Genomic DNA, 12,292 nt, shown 5'->3' on the forward strand with positions numbered 1-12,292 from the left:
ACCCCACCATTCAGATTTGCCTCTTCTTCACAACATCGTCAGTCTCTCTCTCTCTATCACTCACTCACGAGTTACGAATCAACTCCACCGGCGACGACAACCCTTCCATTTACACAACTACTTCTCTGTCTCTTTCTAATCAACTCAATCGCCATAACTCTCTCTCTCAGATCTGAACGCATCGTCTGTCATCGTCATCGTCGGCCGCGGTCCTCTGTCTTCGCCATGGACGTCATCCGTTTCCCGCCGTCGTCTGTGCCGCTGTCCCTCTATCCTCGTCATCATCGTTGGCCATCCTCTGTCCTCGCCATCAATTAGGTACTGCATCAATTAATGCTCAATGGCCACAGGTAGCTAAATTAATTTATCTCTAACTTATTTTCCTCTGTGATTTCTTTTTCTACTTAATATATACAATGTTTCAGTGGTTCTATAGATATTATTATCATGGGAATTTATAACTTTTTGATGTGTTGTATTTTCATAGAAAATGCATAATGCACTCATGCTCAATTTTGTCCTTTTTTCTTTTTTCGAAATTAACCCTTAATTTGTTCTTGAAACATAAAAGCTTGCACTACTGCACCTTTTTTTTTTTTTTTTGGCCCTTTTTCTTTTTGCTTATGTGATAATTGATAAAGCAATGGAAAAAGGTATTGTGGCCGGTAGAATACTAATTAATTTTAATTTTTTTTTTTTTTTTTTTTTTAAACGAGCCGAGCCCGAGTTGAGCCTGAGCTTTTAAAATCAAGACGAGCCCGAGCCCGAGCCCGAGCTCAAATTTTTGAACTCGTCACGAGCCGAGCCCGAGCCCGAGCCCGAGCTGATCCCATAAACAAACGAGCCGAGCCCGAACAGCCTAAAGCTCGGCTCGGCTCGGCTCATTTGCAGCCCTAATGAAGGTTAAGACTTGAGACTACTTTAGAAGCCGCAAACCAGTAGACCTATTAGTACAATTGATTGGAGACATTTACAACCCTGTTCAGCAAACAAAACCAATAGCAGTTCAATTATCATTTCATTATCTGTCCTTGCACTTTCAATTGCTTTAATTTCCTACACTTTACATTTCAGCACTTGTGCTTTCAATTTTTTTAGTAATGAAGTTATCTTTCCAGTCCTTGACTTTCAGTTCAGCACTTACAATTCATACTCACTTTCAGTTAGTTTTCTAGTCCTTTCAATCCAGAAGTCCTTTGTTCTAAAGTCAAAAAGAACCTTAAGGAAAGTCATTCCCGATCCTCACACAATCCCCCGATCATTCAAACCTTCCAATAATCAGAATTAAGTTTTGGTAGTTCTTTTCTTTCCCTTGTTTTCCTTTTCTTCTCATTTAAAGAATACTAGAACAGCTCCATCCTCTTTAAGCTTTTAATTCCTTCAGCCACAACTTTTAATTACTTAAATATTTTTTTTTTTGAAATCTTTGTTAAGCCTCTGAATCTAACCGGAATATATATGTGTGTGTGTGTGTGTGTGTGTTATAAAACTGATCTAGTAATGCTTCTAAATACAACAATGGATTTTCATTTAGACAGTTTACGTTGATTCATTAATTGCACCCATAACACTCACGAACCATTGCAAAGCCATGATGATGATCTCAAACAGTTTTTTGTTTTGGGAGTTACAAAAAACTGTTCTTCATTTTTTAGTTTAATTATAGCACATCAACTTTGTTTTGTCTAGGTTCTTGGAAAATCAAGATGGACACAAATTGGAGTGACACGTTGTCTTCATCGTCTAGTGATTCAGATGAAGATTTTGATACCATCGTATATATATTTATATAATTATATAATTCAGATACACAAACCTTCAATGGAAGACTGTCCTGTTTTTTGTCTTTTAATATAAATTTACTGGTTTTAAAAATAAAGAAGCTAATTTTGATGATGGCATTCACTTTGAGTAAGCTCTACTGAAGTGAGAATTTTGCATATATCCATTGACACTTGAAAGAACCAAAAAGAGAATTTATAGGAACTCTCTGATGTAGCAAAGCTTTAGTTTTGGAGGCCTAGCTGGTTTGTGTATCATTTTGAGTTTAGTAGCTAGTTTCCTCTCCAAAATCATGTTTGGATGGAGCATACATTGGGTAATGCACTTAAATAGTAGCAGCCAATTTCTTTGAAAAAGCTAGTGATTATTTGGAGTAGATTCACTGCCACCATTTCTTCATTTTGTAAGCATGCTTTATAGCAGTGTGTGCCTAGGATTATTGAAAACTTCTATTTAGTGGTTGGACTTGGTGCAATGGTAAGATTGCTCCATTACAAAATGTCTATCTTTTTATTTTTGGCTGAACCAAAATAAATGTTTCAATTGGAAGTCAAAGTACTATTTTTTTTTTCTGTCTTAGTGGTAATGGTGGGTTGGGTGATTGTTTTCTCTTGGACATGGGTTTACTTTTCTTTCTTAGTGGTTGCTTTTCAAGCTTTGTAACTTCTTGCAATTGTCACACACACTAGAATATCAATAATCATCTTCAATTGTCACACACACACACTAGAATATCACCTCTGTAGCTTCTTGCAATTGTCACACACATTCTATAGCTTCTTGCAATTGTCACATACACACACACACTATATATATACACGCACACAGTTGAACCACCTTTTTGCAATTGTCACCTTCTTCTCAAACATCTAATTTCAGTTAAATTCCATTGACATGCCCTACACTTGAATATATATATATATATATACACACACACACACACACACTAGAATATCAATAATTTATCTTCCTAGTTGCTAAAAAACATAATGGTTGTCCTAAGATGCAAGTACTATCATATTAAAGCTTGTTTGATTCTTACTTTCTCTTTTTTCAAAAAAAACTATTCTTCAATTTTTTAGTTTAATTATAGCACATCAACTTTGTTTTGTCTAGGTTCTTGGAAAATCAAGATGGACATAGATTGGAGTGACACGTCGTCTTCATCGTCTAGTGATTCAGATGAAGATTTTGATGACCTTGTAGATTGTATATATTTGAATTTGATGCAGGAGTATGAAGATTCCTTTAAATCCAAGGTACCAAAAAGAACTTCGGGGTTAACAAATCATGAGTATGTTCAGGAATTGTTGAATGACCATGCCGCTTGTTTGATGGTGCAACACAAATGGGAGCCCTTAGAACTCATCTGACAAATCAAATGTGGGCATCATTCAGAGGCAATGCTAGATGAAGTTATTTTTATAATTCTCCAATGATTTGCTTTGATTACCTATTTGTGTAATTCTCTAATATTTTGTTTCGGTTATGTATGACTAAAATTAATGTTTGTACAACTAAAAGTGCATATGACACTTGAAGTAATTAATGTAACTCTTTTATTGTATTTCAATTTAGTCAAATTTTAATTAAATTTGATATATTGTATTTGTACAACTTTTATTAAGTATACTTGCTAAAATGAATTTACTTCCAACACTTATTTAAAATATATATATATATATATATATATATATATAATTAATATCTTCATTTAAAGAAATAAAAAAAGTGATATACAATATTTTAATTTATTTTCTTAGTTCAGAAAATTATTTTCAAAAACTCATACAACCAAATAGTTTTATGAATTTTTGTTTTCCGGAAACTGTTTTATAAATTCTCTTAACCAAGCAAGCTTGAAATCTGAAAAAACAAAAAACTGTTCTCTGAAAATTGTTTTTGAGAACAGTTTTCATAAATCCATTCCAAGCATGGCCTAAGTTTTTAGGAAAATAAACCCTATTCTATAACAGGCCATGCGAGCCTATCGTAGAAAGCCCTTTTTACAATAAGAGACAACTACTCTTCTACAATAGGCTATGCGGGCCCGTTGTAAAAAGGGCTTTCTACAAGGGCTATCTTGCCCCTTTTAGAAAATGTGTTGTTAAAAGCTCATTTTGTTGTAGTGATAATATCCTTCACTAATTAGTTCAAAATAGGTAATAGGTTAAACGGTTCACGGATGACACGTTTAATTAAACGGGTTACCCGGGTTGAACTCCAAAATTCGAATCCGACACGTTTAACTAAACGAGTTAACCGTGTCAACCCGTTTACGACACGAACCCGTTTATAGTAAACTCATTACTCATTTAACTCGTGTCGTGTACGTGTCGTGTTGGCGTGCCGTGTCGAACTTTGCCACCCCTATATACAATATCCCTACTCCCAATACCCTTTCAAGCTAGCAATATGCAACACATTGTTGCGGCCAACATGGTGAACGTGATCAAAAATTGCGGAGTATCACCACCACCAGGTGCGGTGGCCGACTAGTTTCTCCCACTCAGTTTTTTCGATCTTTCGTTTCTACCACTACCTCCCATCCGAAAGCTTCTCTTCTTTGAGTTCCATCACTCTAAGCCCCACTTCACAGAGTCCCTCATTCCTCATCTGAAACACACACTCTCTCTCATTCTCAAACACTTATTCCCTCTCGCAGCTAACTTAATAATTCCCTCATCAAATTAAGCAAGCCCGAAATTCGTTACTTAGATGATGACTCCGTTCACTTGACCTTTGCCGAGTCAGGTGACGATTTCCATTACCTTACCGAAAATCAAGGACGAAATGCCGATCAATTTCAACCCTTCATCCCTCAGATGCCAGAGTCTTATAACACCAACGTGTTGGATTCCAGCACAACACAAGTAGTCCCACTTGGAGCTATTCAGGTCACGCTATTCCCCGAGTTTGGCGTTTGTTTCGGGTTCGCCTACCTCCATGTTCTAGTGGACGGTAAGGCCTTCAACGGTTTCATCAAGTCATGGGCTTCCATTACTAAATTTGGCAGCGATGCGCCATTTTTAACTGGTGGGAACCGCCCATTTTGTGACAGAACTATGATAAAAGACCCCATTGGGCTAGATACGCGCGCGCACACACACACATATATATAATAATATTAATTATTATTAGTATTATTATTATTATTATTAATAACATACAAAGTGGGAAAGGGTATTTAAGTGATTTCAACCTTTTTTTTTTTTTTTTTAAATCAACACAAAGTCAAAAGGGTAGTAATGTCATTTTATATATCAAAAGTGATCGGACAAATCTGAAAAGTAACTTTTAGGATGTGAGTGAAAAACAGAGTAAACATTTGTAACGCAAGTGATAGTAATTTGCGAAATGTATTTCAATGTAATATTTGACCAACCCTGAGAGTCAGTCAAATTAATCCTAATTAACCAATTTTTATTAAATATTCCTAACAAAAGTAACATTGTTTATTCTATTAATTTGAATAGGTAGGTTGCATTCATATTAAAATGATTTATTGTAATTTTTTTGGGTTGATAATGTTGTGAGTCTCTTGCAGTATTCCATACGTTTATTACCGGACACAAACAGTCCCATGTGGACTAAAAATATTCTTTAGTGACTATAAAATGTTTTAATCTTCCAAAACATCATATGCATCATGATAGTCTATCTCATTGGAATTGCTGCAAAAAAAATACTAGTAGTAAATGTATCCAGAACATCAGATGCATCATGATAGTCTATCTCATTGGAATTGCTGCAAAATAATATTAAATGCATAGAAAGCCTGTATATATTATATAAATATAGAAAAATGATAAAATTGTGGATGGATTTTAAAATCAATGAATTGTCGAATTGAAACATTATAAAAGAAGGAGAGAGAGAGAGAGAGAGTCCATCTAATTGATTACTCTTGCCGTGACAAATTAGTTATCGACACCTTTTAATTTATTGATGTATCAAAATAATTGTTATTTTATTTTAATTAAAAAATTCATGTACTATTTTTTATGAAATTACTAATTTAACATTACATAGAACTTTTAAAAATAAAAAATATATATAAAAGATCACATCTTTGCACAGCACAATATGAATAAATTTTGGTAATTAAGTTACTATCAATATAATAAATAAATAAAATATTAAACTTCATGTTATTAAGAAGTTAGGTTTCAATGAGAGCACGGGATAATTTGTGTAAGCGAGTTCTTATTTAGCAATTGTCAAAAACCAAAATTGGCCCATTACTTAAAATATAAAATAAACCAATATCTATTTTTTTTTTTTTAATTTTTAATGGTCTCTAAATAACTATTTCAATTCAAAATTCAATACACTTGTTTTTAATATTCATTTTTTTTTTTGAGAGAAAGTTAGGAATGTTAATTGTATGGTTGAAAATTATTGGTCCACAACTGAATCATTTATTCAATGTGGGACCTATGTTTGTCCACAACTGAATCATTTACTCATAGTGGGACCTATCCGCATCATTACTCAAATTAAAAATTAATATACCAATATTATTGTGGATGAGTTTGCTTCCCTATAGAGACCTGTGAGACGGAATGAACCATCAGAGATATGTAATATCTCTACTGCCAACATGGTGAACGTGATCGAAAATTGCGGATTATCGCCACCACCAGGTGCGGTCGCCGACCAGTTTCTCCCACTCAGTTTTTTGGACTTTCTGTGTCTACCAGTAACTCCCGTCCAAAAGGTTCTCTTCTACGATTTCCATCACTCTAAGCCCCACTTCACAGAGTCCTTCGTTTCTCATCTGAAACACACACTCTCTCACACTCTCAAACACTTTTTCCGTCTGTGACAAATTAGTTGTCTTGACACCTTTTAATTTATTGATGTATCAAAATAATTGTTATTTTATTTTAATTAAAAAATTTATGTACTATTTTTTGTGATATTATTAATTTAACACAACATAGAACTTATAAAAATAAAAAAATATATAAAAGATCACATTTTTACAAACATAATATGAATAAATTTTGGTAATTGATTCACTACCAAAATAGTAAATAAATAAAATATTAAACTTTATGTTATTAAGAAGTTAGGTTTCAATGGGAGAATGGGATAATTTGTGTAAGAGAGTTCTTATTTAGCAATTGTCAAAAACCAAAATTGGCCCATTTTTGCAAACATAATATGAATAAATTTTTAATAAATAAAATATTAAAAAATTTATGTACTATTTTTTGTGATATTACTAATTTAACACAACATAGAACTTATAAAAATAAAAAAATATATAAAAGATCACATTTTTGCAAACATAATATGAATAAATTTTGGTAATTGATTCACTACCAATATAGTAAATAAATAAAATATTAAACTTTATGTTATTAAGAAGTTAGGTTTCAATGGGAGAATGGGATAATTTGTGTAAGAGAGTTCTTATTTAGCAATTGTCAAAAACCAAAATTGGCTCATTACTTATAATATAATATAAACCAATATCTATTTTTTTTTTTTTAATTGTCTCTAAATAATTATTTCAATTCAAAATTCAATACCCTTGTTTTTAATATTCATAACAAACTATAGAAAAAGGAATTATTATTTTTTATATTTTTTTGAGAGATTTTTTTTTTTTTTTTGAGAGAAAGTAATGTTAGTTGTATGGTTGAAAATTATTAGTCCACAACTGAATCATTTATTCAAAGTGGGACCTATGTTCGTCCACAACTGAATCGTTTACTCAAAGTGGGACCTATCCGCATCATTACTCAAATTAAAATTGTTATACCAATATTATTGCGGATGGTTTGCTTCACTACAGAGTACAGGTGGAATGAACCTACCAGAGATAAATAATATCCCTACTCCCACCACTCTTTCAAGCCAGCAATATGCAACACATAGCTACGGCCAACATGGTGAACGTGATCGAAAATTGCGGAGTATCGCCACCACCGGGTGCGGTGGCCGACCAGTTTCTCCCACTCAGTTTTTTCGACTTTCTGTGTCTACCACTACCTCCCGTCCAAAAGCTTCTCTTCTATGAGTTCCATCACTCTAAGCCCCACTTCACAGAGTCCCTCATTCCTCATCTGAAACACACACTATCTCTCACTCTCAAACACTTTTTCCCTCTCGCAGCTAACCTGATAATTCCCTCATCAAATTCTAGCAAGCCCGAAATTCGTTACTTAGACGGTGACTCCGTTCACCTGACCTTTGCCGAGTCAGGTGACGATTTCCATTACCTAACCGGAAATCAAGGACGAAATGCCGATCAATTTCATCCCCTCATCCCTCAGATGCCAGAGGCTTATAACACCAACGTGTCGGATTCCGGCACAATACAAGTAGTCCCACTTGGAGCCATTCAGGTCACCCTATTCCCCGAGTCCGGCATTTGTTTCGGGTTCGCCTACCTCCATGTTCTGGCGGACGGTAAGGCCTTCAACGGTTTCATCAAGTCATGGGCTTCCATCACCAAATTTGGCAGCGATGCGCCATTTTTAGCTAATGGGAACCTCACATTTTGCGACAGGACTATGATAAAAGACCCCATTGGGCTAGATAGAGCCAAGTTTGTGATAGTAATAAATTTGAAAACCAGAGTAAAACTACTGATAATGTTCGAGCCACATTCGTCATAACCAAAACTGATGTTCAACGACTCAAGGAATCGGTTATGGCCCGCCGTCAACGACAACATTCGACAGTACCATTACATGTATCGACATTCACGGTAACATGTGCTTACATGTGGGTTTGTATTTTAAAATCACGGGCAACCACTAGGGCGGACGAGGATGACGAAGATGATGAATTGGATCACTTCGTTTTCCTGGCAGATTGTCGAGAACGTTTGGATCCGCCCATACCCGCAACTTATTTTGGTAATTGCTTAGCTATTTGTACTGCGACGGCAAGACATGGTCAACTAATGGAAGAAAAAGAAGGGTTTTTTGTAGCAGCAGAGTCTTTTGGAGAGGCCATTGCCACAAGGCTTCACAATGGCGAGCCGGAGGGAGTGTTGAAAGGTTCCGAGACTTGGTTCTCGAGTTTTAAAAGTTTGAAATGGGAGCGAGTGATGTCGCTAGCAGGGTCACCCAAGATCGGCCTCTACGAACCGGATTTTGGGTGGGGGAGACCCCGGAAGAGCGAGATTGTTTCCACAGATCTTACGGGGGCCTTCTCCATCAGTGAGTGCAAGGATTCGCAAGGAGTTGTGGAGGTTGGTGTGTCCTTCCCAAAGATCACAATGGATGCTTTTGCTTCGATATTCGTCCATGGCCTTAAGCTTTTGTAAGCTTCTAATAATTTCCTTTCAATGACCTGTTGCATGAACCCACATTTTAAATTCCATAAAATAAAAAAATAAATGCTGATGGTACCTATGAAAAAATAAATGCTGATGGTACCTAGTTGGATGTTCTCCATTTCTATCCTCATCTTCGCTTCTGAGTTGATGTATCAATATAACTGGTTTCATAAATACGCGTTCCTGCACCTTCTATTTCCTATACTTTTCTGCAGTTTCTATTCCCTAAAAGTGGTTATAGATTTTTGACATATGGTGAGAATATGAACCTAATTCTGTCACACCACTGTGCTGTGCAATTTAACCACAATTATTTTGAAATTTCATAAATTTCTACCACCAATACAACTGGTAAGAATTTTTTTTTTCCCCCAAAAATTCAAGTAACTGTACAATTCACAACATAATACTTTTTGGGGACTCGAACTCTAACCTCCATTTCAAAAAAAGAGAGATTTATATATATATTGTGTTTATTGCAAGATAGTAGTACAAAAGCAGTGAAATTAAACGTTTAAAATTTAATCTTTATAATAGTTGTTTTTAAAATTTAACATTGAAAGTGCTAGAAGTGTGGTGGAGAGGATTTTGAATCACGTATCAGAAGGTAAAATTAAAAGGTCCTTGATGAGGACAAAAATTCTTTATTTCTTTTATGCAAAAGTATTGAGTCCAGCCAATTTCATTCGCAAATCATCCTTCAGAATATTCTTTCTTCTCTACATAGAGTTCAATTTATGTGGGATTGTGCACACAAATTTTGTAATCTGCAAATAAATAACAAAATAAGGAACAAAACAAAATTTTATTGATTTATGATAAATAAAAGGAATACAATTCTTTGTAATATTCCTTATAAAGAATAAAGTCCTCTGCTTCGATCTCTGATTGTACCGTCGTTAAGCACCCAGGTTAGCACAAAAGTGGTATGGTAAAGTGAAATGTAGTGTGACCAAGTTTGAATTTATAAAATGCCACTACCTCTACTAACTATTAATGTAGTTAGAGTAAGTAGGGATCGTCCCAAGGGGAATGAAACAGTATTTTTGGAATCGATGTTGAATTAGTAGGTCGAATGATCAAAAGAGGGTTTATGGTTGAATTATACTACACTTTAAACTAAATAAATGTCATGTAAAATAACTAAAACAAATGGGGTGTAGAGAATATGAGAGAGAAGTCTTGGGTCATAAAGTTCACCACTAAGCATTACCTTCCTAGACATTCAATATTTGATGGATTAGGGGGATTATGTGTTGTAAATGAAAGTGCGTGCCATTAATTGAATATCAAGCATGGATGGCCAAGTAAGCATACATTGTCTAGTCAATCTAGTGAAAAGCACAACATATCAAATTAAGCCATTAATCCTTCCATAAGTCCACAATTAATGTACACTTATTAAATTAGAGAAATGTATTACTTGCATTCATAAGCATCGAACATCAAACAACAAGTATGAATTGTCCACCTATCTAAAAAAGTAAGACAATTACACTCTAACTAAGCTAGTGACATGAAAATTAAACTAATTAAACTAAGGAAGTGGCACAATCCATCAAGAAATAAATATGAACCATCAAATAAACCACAAGAGTAATCTATTTAAGTATCATGCCTTGACTATCACTAGATTCATAATATTAACACACACAGACATGCATCAATGTCATAAAATCTAGAAATAAACATATGAACATTCATTATAATATACATAGATATATGAATATAACTAAACGATCAATTGGAAGTATTAAACTACACAAATCATTGTAGAAACAAGATTTATATATATAAGATGTCAAGACAAGAATTACAACAAAAATCCTCATTAATTACAAAACATCAAAGTCTAGGAGGCATGCTTAGAGCTATCTCTAGCCTCGAAAGAACGGTTTAGCTACTCATTGATGTTGTCTCCAATCCTTAAGGGCTATCTCCATGGTAGAAATCATCTTTCTCCTCTTATGTTCTTGGTAGAAACCCTAAATGAGTGTATGAACTTTTCCAAATTGTGTTTTGCTCTCCCTAATCTCTAGCCTCCTCTTATACTCTTGGTAGAAACCCTAGATGAGTGGAAGAACTTTCCCAAATTGTGTTTTTCTTTCCCTAATCTCTAGCCTCCTCTTGGACTCTTCTCCTAAAAATAGCTTAAAATCCTTATATAGGTAGTTCAAGTGTCACACCCAATAGTCAGACCTATGCACTAGGACCTCCAAATGATTGCACCATAAGAACACCTTTAATTTGGCTTGAACTCTGTTTTTCACGCAATTTGAGGCTGTTCGATCAATCACAAGGTTGCTCGGATCAATTTAACTATGGCAGAGTACTTTTTGGATAAGGGCAAGGCTGAGATAATTTTGAAAAAAGGACAAAAGTAGTAGGCGAGGATAAGATCAAAAGGGTTCAATCAATCGAAGGAAAGGTTGGATCGATTGAAAGGGAAATTTTCTTAAAGATAAGGACAAAAAGCTCGATCCATCATGGCATGGTTGGAACGATCACAGTGTGACCGATCGTAGCTTGGTTCGATTGATCATAGAAGGCTTTTTCCACCACTTTGGTTCTACTTTGCTCTTTTCTTTCACTAAGCTTGAGATTACTTCTTTTAATGCTCTAATTCAGCTTAATTGACTTATTTTGGGGATAAGTGCCTAAAAAGGGAAATAACATGAAATTAGACTAAAACGGGGGAATAAGATATAATAAGGTCCTATAACATTCAAGCTTAAGGGGTTTAAATGCGCACTTTTCAGCGCTTATCAAGCCCACAAACATAAATATTGCTAGTATCTAGCAATGAACTACGAAAAAAATAAAGAAATAAACAATTATACAACTATGAACTAGAAAGCAATAAATGGATAATGCCACTTTCATAGGGAACACGATTGAATTTAGTATGCAATAAGCCTTTTAAACCCCTAGGTTACCCCTAGTGGACGAGTGAAGTCTCGTGAGAGTTTCCAGAAATGATACCCACAAACATTAAGCTCTTTCTCACTAAAGAGGCACTAATATTCCAAATAAGTATTAGGAGCAAACTACCTCTAATATGCAATTTTTTAACCATTTCTAAGCAATTTCCCAAAATTTCAATATCAAGTAAGCAAATATGGTCCTTTACACATCAAGACAATGATCATGCAAATTAAAAGAACTCTAGAATCCTTTTTAAGTGAACCGACATCAAATATGTTGATATCT

General features: G+C 34.7%; 2 protein-coding genes across 2 annotated transcripts; both read left to right on the top strand.

The window, feature by feature from the left end:
- Positions 1-7,682: 7,682 nt before the first annotated feature.
- LOC132296201 (phenolic glucoside malonyltransferase 1-like) lies at positions 7,683-8,414 on the top strand. The gene has a single exon (XM_059794418.1). The coding sequence runs from the start codon at positions 7,683-7,685 to the stop codon at positions 8,412-8,414; it is 732 nt and encodes a 243-aa protein (XP_059650401.1).
- A 35-nt stretch (positions 8,415-8,449) lies between these two features.
- LOC132296202 (anthocyanin 5-aromatic acyltransferase-like) lies at positions 8,450-9,070 on the top strand. The gene has a single exon (XM_059794419.1). The coding sequence runs from the start codon at positions 8,450-8,452 to the stop codon at positions 9,068-9,070; it is 621 nt and encodes a 206-aa protein (XP_059650402.1).
- The last annotated feature ends 3,222 nt before the right edge of the window (positions 9,071-12,292 follow it).

The sequence above is a fragment of the Cornus florida genome, unplaced genomic scaffold (genome assembly GCF_030987335.1).
Source record: "Cornus florida cultivar Cherokee Brave unplaced genomic scaffold, ASM3098733v1 CherokeeBrave_3.0.0_Hap2_Chr02, whole genome shotgun sequence".
Taxonomy (NCBI): domain Eukaryota; kingdom Viridiplantae; phylum Streptophyta; class Magnoliopsida; order Cornales; family Cornaceae; genus Cornus; species Cornus florida.